The 17,426-nt window shown below is 64.4% G+C and overlaps 1 protein-coding gene across 1 annotated transcript in view; it reads left to right on the top strand.

Moving 5' to 3' along the window:
- LOC117647458 (proteoglycan 4-like) overlaps nt 1-17,426 on the top strand; it is a 103,127-nt gene that overhangs the window by 34,598 nt on the left and 51,103 nt on the right. Inside the window, exons 3-7 of the mRNA XM_034389202.1 lie at nt 80-196; nt 1,220-1,471; nt 1,584-1,665; nt 1,742-1,818; nt 1,935-2,310. Of these exons, the coding sequence (XP_034245093.1) occupies nt 80-196; nt 1,220-1,471; nt 1,584-1,665; nt 1,742-1,818; nt 1,935-2,310 (904 nt within the window). The remainder of the gene's footprint in view (nt 1-79; nt 197-1,219; nt 1,472-1,583; nt 1,666-1,741; nt 1,819-1,934; nt 2,311-17,426) is intronic.

Raw genomic sequence — 17,426 nt, 5'->3', positions numbered from 1 at the left:
AGCAGCCCGAAAATGCTCCAATTCAGTTGGGCGAACCCAGCCCAGCACGAGTGCTGACGATGCGTTGTTTCGTTTGCAGACGTTCGTGCCCCTCGTGGATAGGATAGGCCTGGACGACACGAAGGCGAAGCCCATCGAGTTCCTGGTGGACAGGGAGCTCTCCTTCAGAGTCTACTCCAGGCTAAAGCCGTTTCATGTGAGTAACATTGTCTTTCTTGGCTGTGACGGACGTGGAGGGGTTCGGAGAGTATCGTTGGTTAAAGCAGCATTGCGTTAGTCCACTACGCAATGAAAGGGCGTCAAGCACGTTTCAGAGGCACGTTCTTTGTCTCACATTTTCAATTCTTAAATTCTGCACTGGTGCCTGCCGTGCCGGGAAACCTCGCCGAACGAAGTCGGCGTGTCATCGCGTTTTCGGGGAAGTTGGCCGAGAAGCAGGTGGAGCAGGAAGGCGGGCGGCGGGCGCCTCGGAAGGGAGCCGCGACTGGAAGGTGGCTGCGAGTTAACTCTGGGCGCCGCCGACGTCACGCCACCAACTTGTCGACTTGGATGACGGCGGAGCAATCAAACTGCCAGCCCTGGCAGCGCGGCGAGGCTGCCAGCCCCGCCAGCCCCGCCAGCCCCGCCAAGACAGTCGCCAAACTTGTAATTGCTTTGCTCTTGACGGCCTCGGCTGCCTCGGCGGAGTGGCGGCGCGGTGGGGCGCTATTCGGAGACCACCGCGACGGTGCATCCATTCGGCGGCGCACAGTGGGCCAGAAGATCGGTGGAGTCGGCCAAACCTCAAGACGCGTTTTGAGCTCCAGAGTCGCTAAACAGGACTCGAACCGAGTGTATGACCCCACCAATGGATTGCTCTCCGAACGAGGAATCCATTGGTGGGGTCCTGTTTAGCGACTCTGGAGCTCAAATCGCGTCTTGAAATTCGGCCGCCCGCACCGGTCTTTAGGCCCAATGTGCGGTGGCTGGGTGGAGCGCCTGCGAGGTAGGCCGCCGTCAGACACGCGTGGCGCGCGGGTTGGCAGTCGTTACCATTAAAGGCTAGATCACAAATGATCGTATGCCATTTCGGGCCCGACACATGCCCGCCTGCACTGCAAAACGCAGTCGTGGGGGTGAATTGAGGACCAGCCACTGACTGGTAACCATAGCGAGGCGTGCAACGAATGACTGTGACCGACACGATCTCCTCTCTAACGGCCTGCTTGTTGTGTTGCAGGAGTGGGACCCGGGCACGGACCCCGGGGGGATGCTGGACCCATTGCACGGCCCCACGGCGGCGCGCGACGTCTGCCGCGTGTACAGTGTGGTGGGCATGTGCGTGCGCCGCTGGGAGGAGGTCCAGGACGGCTACCGCATCCTGCTCAACACGCCCTCCGTGCTGGTGGGCTACCGCGTCGAGGTGTACCGCTCCGAAGGCACGACGCAGTGGTACACCGCCGTCATCGTGGGCTACGACGAGAACAGTGGGGTGAGTAAGAAGCATTGGAGCAGTTTTTTTCGAAAACAAACACCCTGTTTGCATCATTTACACAATCTTTGTGTGACTAACCATTCAATGTTGCTTTCCGTTTTCTTTACAGGAGATCACTGTAACGGACGACACCGTCCTGGAGGAGCACACCGAGCACCCCAAGCTCACACAAATTCGCCTTATAGGGGATGGTGCGTATTGAGCCTTCGCTACTTGCACCCACCCGCGTGTGGCCTCCGTCTGACGGTCTGTCTCTCTCTGTTGCAGTGGTGGACTCCATCATGCGCGGTGAGACGTTACAGAGACGGTCATCGCGCCACCAGACGGCCCAGGCGCCGCCATCGGTAAGGCTGCGACGGTGACGGTGACCCCCGCGAGGAGGACGGCGTTGACGGCGTTGACGGCGTTGACGGCGTTGACGGCGTTGACGGCGTTGTCATGATTGCTTTTCCGTCCGCAGCCGCCGCCGCCGCCGCGGATCCAACAGCTGCTGGCCCAGCAGCAGCAGGACGTGGGCGCGAGCACCAGCACGCCGACGAACAACCGGCGGAGAGGCAGCCGCACCTCCACCAGCACGACGGGCAGCGCGTCGAGCAGCGCGTCCACGACGCCAGGCGCCGCCAGCACCGCGTGCACCACCACGGCGACGACCACCATCACGACGGCGGCAGCGTCGTCCCCAGCATCGACCATCCCCTCATCGCCGACCTCTGAACCGGCCAAGACAGCGTCGCCGACGTCTTCATCACCTCCTCCAGCGTTACCGCCGCTCGTCGCCGACACCGCCGCGGAGGAGTCGCCGCCCGGACCCAGTTCGCTCCCGGACGACGATCCAGGTGAGTCTCGCGGGTTCGAGTCCCGCCAGCGCGTCGTCTTTCTCCTTTTTTCGTCCCCATTTGTCGGGGATCTGACACGCGCCGCGCTTCAGTGGGTCGCGTCCCGGCGGGCGGCGCGGCCTCGGGGCGGCCTCGGGGCGGCCTTGTGCGACTTGGCTCCGGGAAGTAGATGTGGCGTCGTGCGCCCCGCCCCGCCCGCCCGCCCCGCCCCGCCCCGCCCCGCCACCACTGCCGGCAACCCCCGCAGCCCCTCGCTGCCTCTCACCCCTCTCACGCCGCCCGCGATTGGCCGGCTCGGCGCGCCGCGTTGCCTGGCAACCACCGGCAACGGCCGGATGACGGAGAGAGACGGGCCTGGACGCGCCGCCAGCGCCGGCATGCGCTTTTAATGAGTGGAAGCAGGACAAAGTACAGTGGAGGGCCGGAAGCGCCCTGGCCGCCCCGCCGCCCCCGCCGCCCCCGCCGCCCCCAGGGCCCCCGGACCACCCCGCCGCCCTGCGTCCTGCGTCCTGCGTGGGCGGAAGGGAAAGGAAGAGGGGGAGCCAGCCCTGCCAGCCCCGCCAGCCCCGCCAGCCCGGCTGCGATCAATACGTTTGGATAGTCGCGGGGCGGGGCGGGGCGGGGCGGGGCGGACGGTTTGCCGTCTGTTCATTGTGTGTGGACAGCAGTGCCAAGCCTTTGCATGTTTCTATCGGGCCGTCTGCAGCTCGGTGTGTGTGTGTGTGTGTGCTATCGGTCAGGGGCACTGGCAAACAGGCAGCCTTTCATCTCTATCTCTTTGGCGAGAGCGGGTCCGCGCGTGCGACTGCACTCCGTGTGTGCGTCTGTGTGTGTGTGTGTGTCCGTGTCTCCGTCCTGTTTGCGGTGGCGGTTCCATTCCGCGAAATAATGCACAGCCACTGTTGTTGTCTTTGTCTCTGCCGACCCGGTGCCCCGCGCCCGATAATCGGCAAACGGTGTCTGTCTGTCTGTCTGTTTGACTGCCTGCCTGTCTGACAGTCAGGCCCGTCCCCGCCGCGCTGCTGCATTTGTGATGTGGTGCAGTGTGCCGACGGCGGCACCGCGGCGCGGCGCGAGTCCCCCTGTCGGCCGTCCGCGTCGACGTGGTCGACGTCGACCTACTCCATGAGGGCTTGCCAGCGCCGCCGCGGGCCTTCATTTATGAATGACGTCTAAAAGCAGGGGCAGGGCACGGCGTGTGGCGGGGGTGAACGGCCGCCCCCCACCACTCTGGGGGTGACTAATTCATGTGACCTGGCCGAGCCGGGCCGAGCCGAGCCGAGACGCACTCAAGCCCATTAGTCGTGTATGAGGGTACAAGGAAATCGGCGCGGACTGCGCAGCCCCTCTCTCCTCTCCCTCGGCGCCGCGGACACGGACACGGGCTGGGCTAGCTCCCCTGTCGGAAGTCGCGGATTCCACCAATTCGGATCAACTTCGCCGCTGTTCGGTCCGCGCCGCGCGGGGCGTGGCGTGGCACGCCGCTGACGACAACACGAAGTGCCTCGTCCTGAAGACGGGGTCTCGGCCTGCAGGCCGCCCCGATGGCCCGAAGAAAGACGATGGACATTCCATCGGGATTCCTTTGGGGTGCCTCCCCTCCCCTCCCCTCCCCTCCCCTCCCCTCCCGTTCCCGAGCCCACCTCGACCCTCTGCCCTCACCGGGCGGTATGCAAACTCGCCATATTGGTGTTTACCGCACCGGCCGGGGATGCAGAAGAGTATTCGGCCGGAATGGGGCTGGCTGCTGGCGGGGTTTGGGGAGGGGAAAGGGGGGCAGAACCAGGCGGACGGAGAGGAAAGAAAGAATTAAGGGCGGAGTTTGGAGCGCACAGCGCACACAGCGGCGCGTTTGTTCTGTTTCGACGAGCTGCCCGGGATTCTTGTGTGTCGGTGTGTGTGCGTGTTAGTGTGGCTATGAGAGAGTGTGTGCTTTCCGCTGTTTACCGGATGAAACAATCTGCGAGGGAGAATTGCGAATTGGGGTGGCGGCGGCGCTTGGGCGGGGCGTGGCGGGGCCCAGGGTGGTTGCGCTGCCGTCGTACCCACCGCGCCCCGCCCCGCCCCGCCCCGCCCCGCCCCGCCCGCCCCGCCTCGGTGCCGCGGGTCGTTGGTCCTCTCCACTGGGTACACGCGGCGAGCCGCACTCGAACTCGGGACCCGGCGTGATTGGCTGAGCGATCATCGCGTCTGCCGTCTGCCCCGCGCCGACTGGGGTCCGTCCGGGTCCATCCGGGTCCATCCGGAGTCCGGGGCCTGGCATGCGGCTGCCGAGCGGGCCGAGCCCTCACTTTGGGGTGCGTCGGATTGAGTTTGGTCTGGAATCTTGCGGGGCGGGGCGGGGCGGGGCGGGGCGGGGCGGGGCCACGTTCCCAGGGCGGACGAAGCGAAGCGGGCAGCTCGACGAGGCCACGTCGCTCCCATTCCGTTCCAGGTACGCGGGGCGGGGCGGGGTGGGCGGGTCCCCGAGTGCAATCTAAAGAGCCAATTAAACGCGCGAATCCAGTGCGGGGGCGAGGAGGAAAGAGAGCAGGGGCGAGGAGAACCCCCCGCGGCGGGTCGCGCTGGCGGCGCGGCGCCCCGGGCCGAGCGAAGGCGGAGGGGGTCGTGGCTTAACGAAATTCCGGCTCTTCGGCGTCGCGGCCACGCAGGCGGTGGGCGTGTCAGGCTTTCATGACGGTTTTGCGGAAATTCCGGGAAATTCTATTTCTGTTTGTTGTCACGTTGTCTCCCGGCGCGCCGCGTGCCACTCTGCTTGTCTCTTTCTCGCCCCGGCGGGGGCAGTGGGTGCGACAGAGACAGCGCGACGGTGGCTGCCCTGCGGTGGAAGGGCCGGCGCAGCAGGGAGGACGCCGACGGCGCGCGCTGCCCCAGCTCGACGTCGCCAAGGCCGTCCTCAAGGCCGTCCTCAAGGCCGCCCTGGAGGCTCCGGCCGTTTCCAGCGACCTGGAAGGAAACTAATTGGGGTTTGATCCCCTCGCAAAGCGGAGCGGCGCAGAGCAGCCCTCCTCAGCCTGCTCGCCGCTGATTGGCGATGGCTCGGTCCGGCCCGGCCCAGTCCGCGGCCAAGGCCGGTGCGTCGGCGCTCCAGGCTCCAGCGTGAGGGTGGCTGTGGCGGGGCGGAGTTCCCGGCGAGTGCGCGCCTTGCAAGAGGCGACAGCAGCCTGGCCCTGCACCGTTTCGTCCTCGAGGGGATCGCCGTCCTTCCACTCGGTGTCGAGCGGAGAGGTGCGTGGTCGGGGTGCACAAGTCCCTGACGACGCACGAGTGTTCCCGGTCGGGTCCCGGGGGCGCCCCTGGACGTTAAACTTCCTGTTGACCTGTCGACGACCCAGGCCAGCAAGGTGACTGACCCGCCGCTCCGCCGCGCCGCGCTGCTCCAGGTGGGGTGGCGGTAACGGGGAGTCTGAAGCTCAAGTGCGGCACGGTGCAAGCACAGGAGGGTTGAGCGCGGCGGTGGTCGATTCTGGCGCCTCGCTCGCTCCGTTCGTCCCTCCCCGCCGGGCCGAGCCAGGGCTGCTGCTGCTGCTCTCGAGTCGAGTGACACTTGGCTCCGGTCGCCGCACCGCCCGGCCGAGGGGTGGAGGGGCTCCCCTTTGAGCACGCCGGCAACAGCGTCGCGTCAACAAAGGGGGCGACGTGGATTCGCGGAAAAACACGGGAAGCGGAGTGGCGGGCCGCGTCCTCCGTGTCTCTCGCACTCTCGGGGCGCCCCAGTGGGGCGCGAGAGAGACAGAGCAGCGATTTGGTGGTGGCGAGCGCCGAGCGGGCAGGCCGCCCAATGCACGCGCCCGGCCGTTGGGTTGCCTACTCGCACGGAGGGCCTGGCAGTTGGGTTGCCTACTCGCGCGGCGCGCCTGGTGGTTGGGTTGCCTACTCGCCCGGCGCGCCGCTCGCCTCAAGTGCCGCGCTGCTGACTCGTTGGCCCGGGAAAGGCTTGCGTCGGCCAGAACCGTGAAGCGCGGAGCCGCCATCCGCTTTCCATCAAGCTGCCGTCAGCGCCAGGTGTGCAGTTCGGTGGGGCGGGGGGGCGGGGCGGGGCGGGGCGGGGCGGGGCGCTCATCTTCCCGTTCCCAACTCGATAAAAGAAACACGCAGGCATTATTCGGCCAGATACCGTGAACCTGACGCGCGTTTCTTACCCAGTCTCAAAAATGCATCGCAAATGATGCGTTAGTGTTTGAAGCTCCGGTAAACCGAAGTAGCGGAACGCCAAAGTGCTTTCGGGCTGGCCCGGCGTGCCTTTGGCTTCCTGTGTGGGGTGCGGGGCGCGGGGGGGGGGGGGGGGGGGGGGAGGGCGAGAGGCCTTTCACGACCGCTATCAGGCGGCCCGGTCACCTTGCCGGGCGTCCTCAAGCCCCACAGCGTTCGCGGCGTTCGCGCCTCTCGTATCTAATCGGGGCCTTTGCCTTCCCGCCGCCCCGCCCCGCCCCGCCCCGCCCCGCCCGCCCCGCGGTAGGAAGTGTGCGGCTCACTTCCCTTATCTCGGCTGCTTGTCACGTTCTGTTGCGAAAGGATAAAAATAATTAGCGGACGAGGAAGTGGAGGGCGCTGCTGTCGCCAAGGCTGGGCGGTCGGCAACGCACAGTGGGCCAGAGGACCGGTGGAGGCGGCCAAAAGTCAAGATGCGTTTTGAGCTCCAGAGTCGCTAAATGGGACTCGAACCGAGCGTGTGACCCCACCAATGGATTCCTCGTCCGTAGAGCAATCCATTGGTGGGGTCGCACGGTCGGTTCGAGTCCCATTTAGCGACTCTGGAGCTCAAAACGCGCCCCGGATTCTGACCGCCTGGGGCCGCCTGCGCGGTAGGCAATGCGGCCTTGCTGCGCCGCGGTGCGTTTCTATTGCCTGCCTCGCAGGCTGGCCCGCCACGCCCGCCGACGGCCAGGGAGCGCGCGCGGCCGCGCAGCGCCATTCTGTGGCTTTTACGACTGGCGCAAAATTAGACGCGCGAGTGTGTGAGTGAGTGCGTGAGTGTGCGAGTGTGCGATGTAGAGCGGCAGGGGGCGCGGGAGGGAATTTCCGGTACGGCGGGTTTATGAAAGCAAGGGGGTTGGCGCGGGGGGCTTGAAGCTAACGCCACACGAGCACCGCCCGCCGGCCCTGCCCTGTTATTTTATAATCGACGCGAGAAGCAGAGGAGGGGAGGGGAGGGGAGGGGGGAGGGGAGGGGAGCGGGGGAAGGAGGTGGTCTCCGCTTATGCATTAAGGATTGAGGGCAGTGCAGCTTATCTGAGTCTGGGCTGGGGCCGCTGGGGCCCGATGCGGGAGAGTCCTCCGTCTTCCCGTTCTGCCTCCCCTTCCCCCTCCCCCCTCCCGTTCGTACTCGCGAGCGCGCATTTGCATTTAAATCCACGCCTCTTTATTTTACTTTGCTTCCACGGCTGCCTGCCTGCCTGCCTGGCCGCCCGGCGCCTCGCAACTCTTCCTACTTCTCGCGCCTTTGCGTCCCACTCTCTCTTCATGTTCGCCCCCCGTGTTCCCTCTCTCTCTCTCTCTCTCTCTCTCTCTCTCTCTGTCTTTCTCTCCGGTGCCGTTGTTGGGTGCCCCCGCCGCCTTGCCGCCATCGTGGTCGACGTCGCCGTCGGACACTGACCTCTGCGTGGCGGTGTGGCGGTGTGGCTGTGTCCCTTCGCCGGGCTCGCCGCTCGCCCTTGGTAAACTTGGATCTGACCCGGTTTCAGCCTTCAGCCCCCCCCCCTCTCTTCCACGCGTCAACTCGTGCGGCGGCAGTTCGCGACGTCTTGTTGTTGTTGTTGTTGTTGTTGGAATCGAAAGAAGCAGATAGCTCGGCCGCTAAATGAAAAAGGACAAGAATCCGTCGACTGGCCGGTCGTCGCGGTCGTGACAACGGCGCGGCGCATGTTCCATTGGTTTCCCAATGACGCGTACACTGCAACACAGTGCCAGTGGGTCGGCTGGTCTCGCCAAGTGCGCCGGAACGATTCGGAAGCCCCCTGTCTCTCTCGCTCTCGTGGAGCGTCCCATAGGGGCGCGACAGAGAACAGAGAGGGCATTCGGGGAAGCCTGCGTGCATGCGGAGTCACTGGGTGCACTCGAATGGCTACATCACTGGAATCGATTCACGCTGACCTAACCGACCGTCCGATTTGGAGGGTATTATGGTACTGTGATGCGTCCCCTCCCCTTCCAGCGATGTGTGCTGATATGAGCTTCGCACCACGAACGCACACACGCTGCGACCAGGCCAGGTCCAGAGGAGTCACTTCAGAGTCATGGCTGTAGTCACAAATGGCATATCAGGCATCCGACGTGGTCGGAATCATCCTTAAAACATTGGAGCACGTTTCGTCAAGTGTCGTTGCATCATTCATTAGTATCGGAACGGAGCAATCAGCGCGCGTGTTTGTGTGCAGTGTGTGCGCCATTCCGCTGTGGGAACTTCTCGCGAGTTGGTTCGACCTTCGTTGTCTCCGTGCGCGCCTTGTGCGTCTCGGGCGCTGCTTTTCTATGTCAATGGCACCGTGATTAGCTCTTTTTTTCGCAGGGAAAAAGGCCGGTCACCTGTTGCCCGAAATAGGTTCGTGGGTTGCCTGGCCTCGTCAGCGGGAGTGGCAGCGGGTTTTATACTTCACTGTTGACTGGCTATTCGATTGGCTGCCCGCTGGCTATCAGTCTCTCTCTCTCTCTCTCTCTCTCTCGGCCGACGGCGACAAAGTTGCTTCACGCAGTCGCCTTCCTTTTTCGCTCCTTCTTCGTTTTTGCCCGTGCAGACAAACACCATGGCGCGAGATAGGCCGATAGGGAAAGTTCAACGATTGCGTGTCGAGTCGCCTCCACTGGTTGTTTTGTCGCGATGCCCCGCGTGTAGGAGGTTCAAACACCCAGTTATTTTATTTTATTTTTGAATGTGTTTTTTTTTTCGTCTCTCTCTGGTTTTGTTTTATTCAAAGTGGCGAGCTGGCCCGCGCCGCGATGAACGATGCAAAGCCGTGCGACCTTGTGCGCGGCTTTGCGGAAGGAATGGGGTGGGGGAGGGGGGGGGGGTGCAGCATCACTCGGAGCCTTGGCGCGAGGCGCGGCCGAAGCACGGCGAGGCAGAGCGACCTAGTTCCCCGGTCTTTCTCCCCGCCCGTCTTCGCCCGTCTTCGCCCGTCTTCGCCCGTCTTCGCCCGTCTTGCCTACCTCGCCTGCCGGCAGGGAGTTTGCCTGGAGGGGCTCAGTACAGTCAGACACTTTGTGCGACGTACGACTGTCATCAAAGGAAATGCGCGCCGATCCGCCGCATGCGCGAGAGACCGCACGCGTCTCGCAATAAGCCTTCCATGCTTTTGTGGCCCGCAGGACGTAGGGCAGAGTCTGCGGGCACGAACACGAATCAACATGTGGGTGGTTTCGGTACGCGTCCGTCAAACTCCTGGCTGTGCCCTCGGCTGTCCTGGAGGGCCCCGCTTTTCCGGCCCTTCCTGCAGGGCCCTTCACAGGGGCCGTGCTGACGGGGAAAAGGTGCCCCCGCGCTCGGCGTGCCACTACACTGCGCTGTTGCCGCCCGTTTACCTTGTTAGTTTGCCGATCTGCCAGTATCGCCCGGAACAGCCCGGGACGCTCCCGGGGAAATCCAATTTCCGGTACCCGTCCCGCTCCGGGCCTCGCAGGGCTGCGCTGGGCTGCACGGTGTGGGCGACTCGCTGGGTAAACAGCCTTACCTACCCGAAGGGGGGGGGGGGGGGGGGGGGGGGGAGACGCGACGCAAGGCGGCGCGTGTCGGCACTAGGAACCCCAGGTGATCCAGTTGTCGTACAGCCCCAGCCAAAAGCATATCAGACGCGACAAGAGCGAGCTTGGCACGAGGAGCACCCAGAGAAAAGACTCGATCATCCTTTACACACGGCACGCCCCAGAAATTGATTTCGGTATCTACTAATACAAAACACTTTACAGATTAAGGCAAGTGGCCTGGTCTGGTCATCGGGACCGGGTCCAATCCTCGCCGTGTGGAGATGCGATATGGCCTGCAACAAGTTGGCACTCCAACGATGACGGTGCGACATAGGGCAAGGTTTTAATCGGTGGCAGTGTGCGTTGACACCACATTGAGAACGACTTGCATCAGTGAAAGAGATATCCTATTGCGCAAAGGTGCTCTGCTCTGTCAAGTACTGGGGCGACATTTGGAGGGTCTCCGTCTCCGGACAGCCAAGTTTCACGAGGAATCCCTGGAATACTCTTTTACGCTTGTTGACTTTTGAATTGAAAGTGTCCCCCATCGAAGCCCCATCATGGCCTTTCATCGGCTGGCATGGGAACCCCGGACACCCGGTAGCGGTAGCCCCCCCGAAGTTCCCTCGAAGTTCCCTCGAGGAAACCCTCGAGATTACGACTGGCCAAGGGGCCTCTCGATCCGGAGTTGCCATGGTGATCCAGGGGGCCGCCCTAGAGGTGTGCCATAAGGTGACCACATGGCGGGGTTCGCAATGAGGGCACTGCGGGCGCCGCCCCGAGCCCCCTGTCAGGACCGAGGGGCCACCCTAGAGGGGCCGCCCCAGAGGCGCCATAAGGTGGCCACATGGCGGGGTTCGCAATAAGGACACTGCGGGCGCTGAGCCGACCTCCCGCTGCGCGAGGACAAAAAGATGAACGCCAGGAAAACGGGGTATTTTTAGAGGCCGAGGATGGGAAGCCGAGAGAGGGCTCCCGCATGGCGTTGCCCGGCGTCGCCCCTTGTCTGTGTGTGTGTGCGTGTGTGCGTGTGTGCGCTTGCGTGTTGGCAACCACAGCCAGGCATTCTAACAGCCTTTGTCAATGGCCCCTTCAGAGGGGTGAACATCGTTTGGAAAGAAACTTGGATGGCGAGCCGTTGTCGTGTTCCCCAAGCAAGAGGAAAGGGTCAAAGTAAAACGCTACAGTGGAGGTGCGCGGGGTCCGCTTGTGTTTTTCCACACGCCACTTGACTTATCGGCGGTTTCCCGACGACCGGCGGAGATAATGACGCGACTGCCGAGTTGACGGAGTTGACGGACTCGCGGAGGGAGATTACGAGATTACCCAAGAACACGGCAAGGTGCACCTTCCAGAAACGGGGACGTCGCTTTGCGGTGTAGCTGGCGGTACGGACCGTGGTGCGTGCATGACCCGCGGAAAATGTCAAGGACAAAGTCCCTCACACACACACACACACACTCACACACACACACACACACACACACCGCAAACAAGTTAGCACGTGGGACGTGGTCAAAGTCGGGCAGAGGGAACTCGTCGAAAAGTTGCTCGGCTCGGCCAGTGAATTGGATCCTCCTCTCCTCCGCGCACACCAACACCGCGATGGTCCGCGCCGCCGTCGCCTCGTGGCGTTGACTCGCCGCGGCCGCTGCCAAAACGTAGACAGCCCCCCCCCCCTCCCCCGCGTCCCCCAAGACGCGACGCCGCCGCCCGCGCGCGAGGAGGTTTTTAGCGGATGATACATTGGAAAGTAAAGTTTAAATATACGAGCGCGTCGCCACGCGGCCTGGGACGAGGACCACGCCACCGCCGCGGCGGCGCCTCCGAGGTCCCCGTCGTCGCCGTGAGACGCCGTCGGACGAGGCGACGAAGTTCGCTTTAGACTGCGCTTTTATTTCTGAATGAATCATTATAATTAACTTGCAAGTGAGTAAAGGCGAAAATGATGAGAAAAAGCAGTTTCCAGGGGAATGAATGGATGGATGGGCTGATCTTGTTGTTGTTGTTGTTGTTGTTTTCGTTTTGCCGTTGTTTTTCTTGTTTTGTTTGCGCGGCGCGGCGCCGCTTTGTGGCGCGGACTGTACCGCTCGCATTCCGACACACATGGTGGCGTGTTCCGTAATGGTGTCCCCCCCCCTCCCCCTCCCCCTTCCCCCCGGCGGCGCTCCCACTAGGCATCAGCTGACTGATCCCTCCCGTCTGCCCGGCCCCGCCGCGGGCCCCGCCCCTCCCCCGCCCCCGCCACTCCACTGCGAGTGATTCTGTGGAGCCCGGCCGGGCATTGTGTGACTGTGGGCCCCGGGGCTGCCGTAGGCCCTGCCCGGCCCTGCCCGGCGTGCCGGCCCATTGTGCGGCGTCGTGTTGATAAGGCCGGCGATAGCGCATTCCTCGTCGGACTGTACACTGTACACGCGGCGCGGCGCGGCGCGGCACGGCACGGACGACCCTCGCCGGCCCGCGCCTCCACGGCCTTTACCGTCGCGGCGCGGGGCGCGGTACAGTCCCGCCGGGAAGGCGCGGCCGGGAAAGAAGACCATGTTTCACGCCCCCGCTCGCGCGTGGGTCGCCGACGACGCTGTCGCCGTCAGCGTGACTGCGTTCCAGCCGTAACGCGTTGTGTCAGGATGACTTTGCGCTGCCTGCCTGGCTGCCTTGCCTGGCCTGGCGGTCCGGCTGGCTGCCTGCGCGGCTGGCCGCCTGTTGAAGACGGACTCATTGTTGGCAATTAGCCCCCGCCGTGGGCACTGGCGGGCACCTCCCGTGACGGCGAGCCGCGCGGCGAGCAGGCCAAGCACGGCGTCTTTGCTTCCGGACGAGGCGGTGCCGTGCGCGCGCGCTTTGCCAAGCTATGCCAGGCATCCGGGAGGCACCGCCTGGCCGGCGCACCACACGACAGGTGCCGCGCTGCTTGTGCGTGTGTGTGTGTGTGTGCGTGCGTGTCTGCCCGTCCGCGCCGCCGTCTGGGCGGACAGCTGCCGGTGCGCTGCGCTCCGGACGTGCCCAAGGAAGCCATCTGCCTGGTCGTCGTGCTTCTTTCCCTCCTTCCTCCTCCTCTACCTCCTCGTCGTGGCGAAATGCGTTTTTTGTTGTTTTGGTTTTCGTTTCCTCCTTCTTCTTCGTCGTCTTTTCTCCCACCTGCCGACGCGGCGGCACGGCGGCGTGCTCGCGAGACAATGGGCGGAGTATCCCATTTCAAAGAGTCCAAGGTCGCGGTAGCGCGGCGCGGCGCGGCACGGCACGGCACGGCGCGGCACACAAAGACACGCGCCGCGCTGCACGTGTGTGAGAACTTAGCGCACATCCTGTCCGACAACGCGGCGTAGCGACGCAGCGCGCCGCATTGCATATGCAGGCCGCGCAGGCCGAGCAGGGCGCGAGGTTGGAGGCGCCGACGGACAGACAGACAGGCAGACAGACAGACAGACAGACAGACAGACAGACAGACGCACGGGCCCAACGTCTCCCACGCGGACGGCCCGCGAGTGTCGGATATAATAAATCTGGATGCGCGCCACAATTGGTCCCCTACCGTGTGAGCTGGCATGCAGTTGGGCCCCACGCCTCGGTCTGTCTGTCTGTCTGTCCGTCTGTCCGTCCGCCTGCGTGTGATTTGGCCGCGCGTTGTCGTCACCTGCCGCCGCGCTGTCGCATTCCATCGCGCGAGGAGCAGATGGGGCAAGCCAGGCTAGCAGTGTGCTAGCAGTAGGCTAGCCGTGAAGAAGGAGGAGCGATCATCTGGGAGAGGGGGGCGGGGGGGCCAGTTGGCAGTGACCGCGCGTTTTGGCACCGAGTGTACCGTTTGCGGCCAGCGCCCGCCTCACACACACACACACACACACACACCACACACACACACACACACAGACGTGCGCGCGAACACAAAACACACTCAAAGGAACAACGACTCGGCCGCGTGTTGCGCGTGACTGTACGCGTGCCAGAAGGGGGGAGGGGGGCGTTTATTACGAAGGGTGCCTTATGTACGCGATCCTCACGCGTAAGACGTCCCCAAATAGTTACAACTCCGCGCGCTCATGTAACGTCGCCTTATTTCCGCGGGGCCCTTATGTCCTGCCGCGTCGACTATTTCTACACCCGCGGGACGGGGTGGGGCGCGGAGCTGTTCGAATTTGGCGCGGGGGGGGGGGGGGGCGAGGTGCGTGGCTGAGTAAAACGCATACCTCACCTTGAGGCAGTGCGCGGTGCGCGCCCCGCCCCGCCCCGCCATCACGATGACAAGCACGTCCACCTAAAGGTCATGCGGCCGGGACGCCGGGACGGGGCTCGGGGCTGGCCACGCCGTGCCGTGCCGTGCCGTGCCGTGCCGTGGCACAGTCTTGTTATTTTATACGGGACGCTCAATCATCGCGAGCAGTGGAGCCAGAAGGCGGACGGACAGGCAGGCAGACAGACAGGCAGACGGAACGGCAAGGGCGGGAAGTGAGTTTGGCAGCGTGATTCGACACCGACACTTGTTTTTGGAGATGAATGGCGCGCGGGTCGTTTCCCTGGCGACGCCGGGAATCCCGAGGCGAGGCGAAGCGAGGCGAAGGTGCTGGGGTCGGATTACCGGCGGGGCGGGGCGGGGCGGGGCGGTATTGAATGATCCACATTGACGCCCCTTTGTGCTTTGGCTGCCAGCCCTGCCAGCCCCGCCAGGCGTAGCGCCGCTCCACGTCAAGAACACCTTCGGCGAGTCACTGTTCTGCTTCAAGACGGGGCACCCTGTTCGAACGAGCGTATCCGCTTCCACCGAACACGCAAAAACTTAACGCGCGCCTTGCGACGGAGTTCGGGGCGGGGCGCTCCGGGCGGGGCGCTTCAGTCTGCCGTTCAAGGTTCGAAGGTGACCCGAACCGCGAGCCTCATGCATGGCACGGCGTGGCGTCAGACGCGGCAGACTTTGACTGACTCTGATTTCCGCCCTGCCCTGCCAGTGGAGGGGCTGTACGTACCGCATTCGAAAAGACGGCGGCGGGGCGGGGCGGGGCGGGGCGGCGAGCTCACGCCTCGCCACTCAACGCAGCAGCGCGCCATCAATCTCTATTTATTGGAGCATCGGGGCGACGCGGGCGACGCGACGCGACACTCGCAAACACGCCGCCTGTTGCCTTTGTGCGGCCGCGAGGGGAGGGGAGGGGAGGGGAGGGGAGGGGAGGGGAGGGGAGGGGAGGGGCTGCAGGTGAAAGCATCGCGAGCATTGACTGGCGACGCGGCCGAACCGAACCGGTCGATGAGGCGGGGCAGGGCAGGGCGGGGCGGGGCGATTCGGCCGACGCGGCACCCCGCTCAGGTTGACCACCGGACGTTGTGTCTCTGCTGAGGTTTCGACGCGGCGATGGCCGACGCACAGGGCCGGGCCGGGCAGGGCAGGGCGTGCCACTCGGCACAACCCATTTGGTGCCCCGCCAAGCAGATCCCCCCGCCCCCCCTCCTTTTCTGTCACGCCCAGCGGCTTCGCGAGGCTTGAATTATGTTCCGCGGGAATGCCCGCACTTCCTCTGCGGCCCAGGCGGCCAGGCAGGCAGGCAGGCAGCCGGCCTGTGAACTTGCATAATGCCATTGGGATGCCTTTTGCCGCGTTCCGCCAAGGTCGGCCCCTTGCCCCGCCCCTATCTCCCTCTCTGTCTCTCCTGTGTGAATCAATTATGGCGAGAACCAATTAACTATGCGCGTGGGTGGGGTGCCAAGTTACGGCGTATCGGCGGCGGCGCTTCGCGGTATCCACTCCACTGCGAAGTGAGTCGGTGTGTCGGTGTTGTTGCTACCGGGCTGGGCTATACGCATACAGTGGCGCCCTCCGTTTTCCCCACGAGCGAGTCGCCTTTTGTGGAGGCCGTAGATCCTGGAATCGAACCGGGCAGGCCTTCCACAGCGCATAGTGTAGTGGCGCATCGGGCCCTGGGCCTTGGTAAAAACGAGGAGAGCACGCCGGGGCCGTGGAGGGGCGCAGGGCAGGCGGGACGCACGTGCGACCGCTCGGCCGGGGGAAATTTAACTTTGAAGATGGGGAGGATGCAACTTTTAGTTGGCTGGGCACGTGGCTCCCTCCCCCTCCACCGCACCGGCCGGGGGAATGGAATAACAGTGGCCCTCCCCCCTCCTTTCTCTTCGGCCGCCCACGGAACACACCCCTGAAAAGCCCGATGCCGCATGCCAGTGCCAGAGACCCCCCCCCCCCCCCCGCGGACCGCCCCTGCGGCAAGGCCGGGCAGGCCGGCAAGGTCGAGGGCAGCCCGTCCGACAGTGTCCCGGCGGGCACGTGCGTCTGGCGGGACAGGCTACCCCGCAGGCGCTCGCTGCAGACCGATTCGGAGATCTCTCGGAATCAGTCAGTTATCTGGACCGAACGACGACGTTGAGGACGGGGAAACGCGGCTACCTCGCGGACGCGTCCAAACAATCTTGTTGTTGTTGTCGCCATTGGTGGTGAAGTTGTTGATGGGGATCGCGAGGCTGGCAAAGTGTAGCCGGGTCTTTGCGCCTCGGCCACCGGGGCGCCCAAACAACCCCCTACGCTCCGCTCCGCCCTCCTCTCGCAACGCTCCGTTACGGAACGGGCCGCACAGTGGGCCAGAAGACCGGCGCAGGCGGCCAAAACTCTAGACGCGTTTTGAGCTCCAGAGTCGCCAAATAGGACTCGAACTGAACGTGTGACCCCACCAATGGGTTCCTCGTTCGGAGAGCAATCCATTGGTGGGGTCACACGGTCGGTTCGAGTCCCATTTAGCGGCCCTGGAGCTCCAAAGGCGTCCGGGATTTTGGCCGCCTCCACCGGTCTTCTGGCCCACTGTGCGGTGGCAGCACCCAATAACAAGCAGGAGGCTCAGTCGGGGGTGGCGGGGTGAAGGGGGCGGGGGCGGCGGGGGCTTGTTTGCTCGTGCCCGCTCCTTTTTCGCGTCGTCCTGGCAACGGGCGCGAAGTGTGTCGAGGCCCTTTGGTGCTTAAGGGCTTCCGAACGCGACCCCCACCCTCCCTTCCCCGGAGCTCCGGCTCGGTTTTGCCGGTTTTGCCACGCGGTGACACGTCCGTGACACGTCCGCGACGCGTCCGCGACACGCGCGGCGGAGTGCAAAGCCCACTCCACTGTCAGTCACGGCGGTGCGAGCGTGGGCGTGTGGCCGTGTCGGCCCCGGCGGCTTCATGCCAAATTGAGGGGGCTGGAAACGCACCGGGGTGTCGCGTGTTCCTCGGCCTGGCCTCAGTCGGGGCCTCCAGGGCGTTCCAGCGGTCCAGCGGGGCGCACTGACGATACGCAGAGTGGCGCCAGCTCGGGTCAAGGCTGCCGGGCCGGGCCGGCCATCCCTGGGCCAGAAGACCGGTGGAGGCGGCCAAAACTCGAGACGCGTTTTGAGCTCCAGCGTCGCTAAAAGGGTCTCGAACCGAACGTGTGACCCCACCAATGGATTGCTCTTCGAACAAGGAATCCATTG

This window comes from Thrips palmi, unplaced genomic scaffold, assembly GCF_012932325.1.
Source record: "Thrips palmi isolate BJ-2018 unplaced genomic scaffold, TpBJ-2018v1 HiC_scaffold_2, whole genome shotgun sequence".
Classification (NCBI taxonomy): Eukaryota; Metazoa; Arthropoda; class Insecta; order Thysanoptera; family Thripidae; genus Thrips; species Thrips palmi.
The sequence above is the reverse complement of the archived record's forward strand: the minus strand, read 5'-3'. Positions and strand labels throughout refer to the sequence as shown.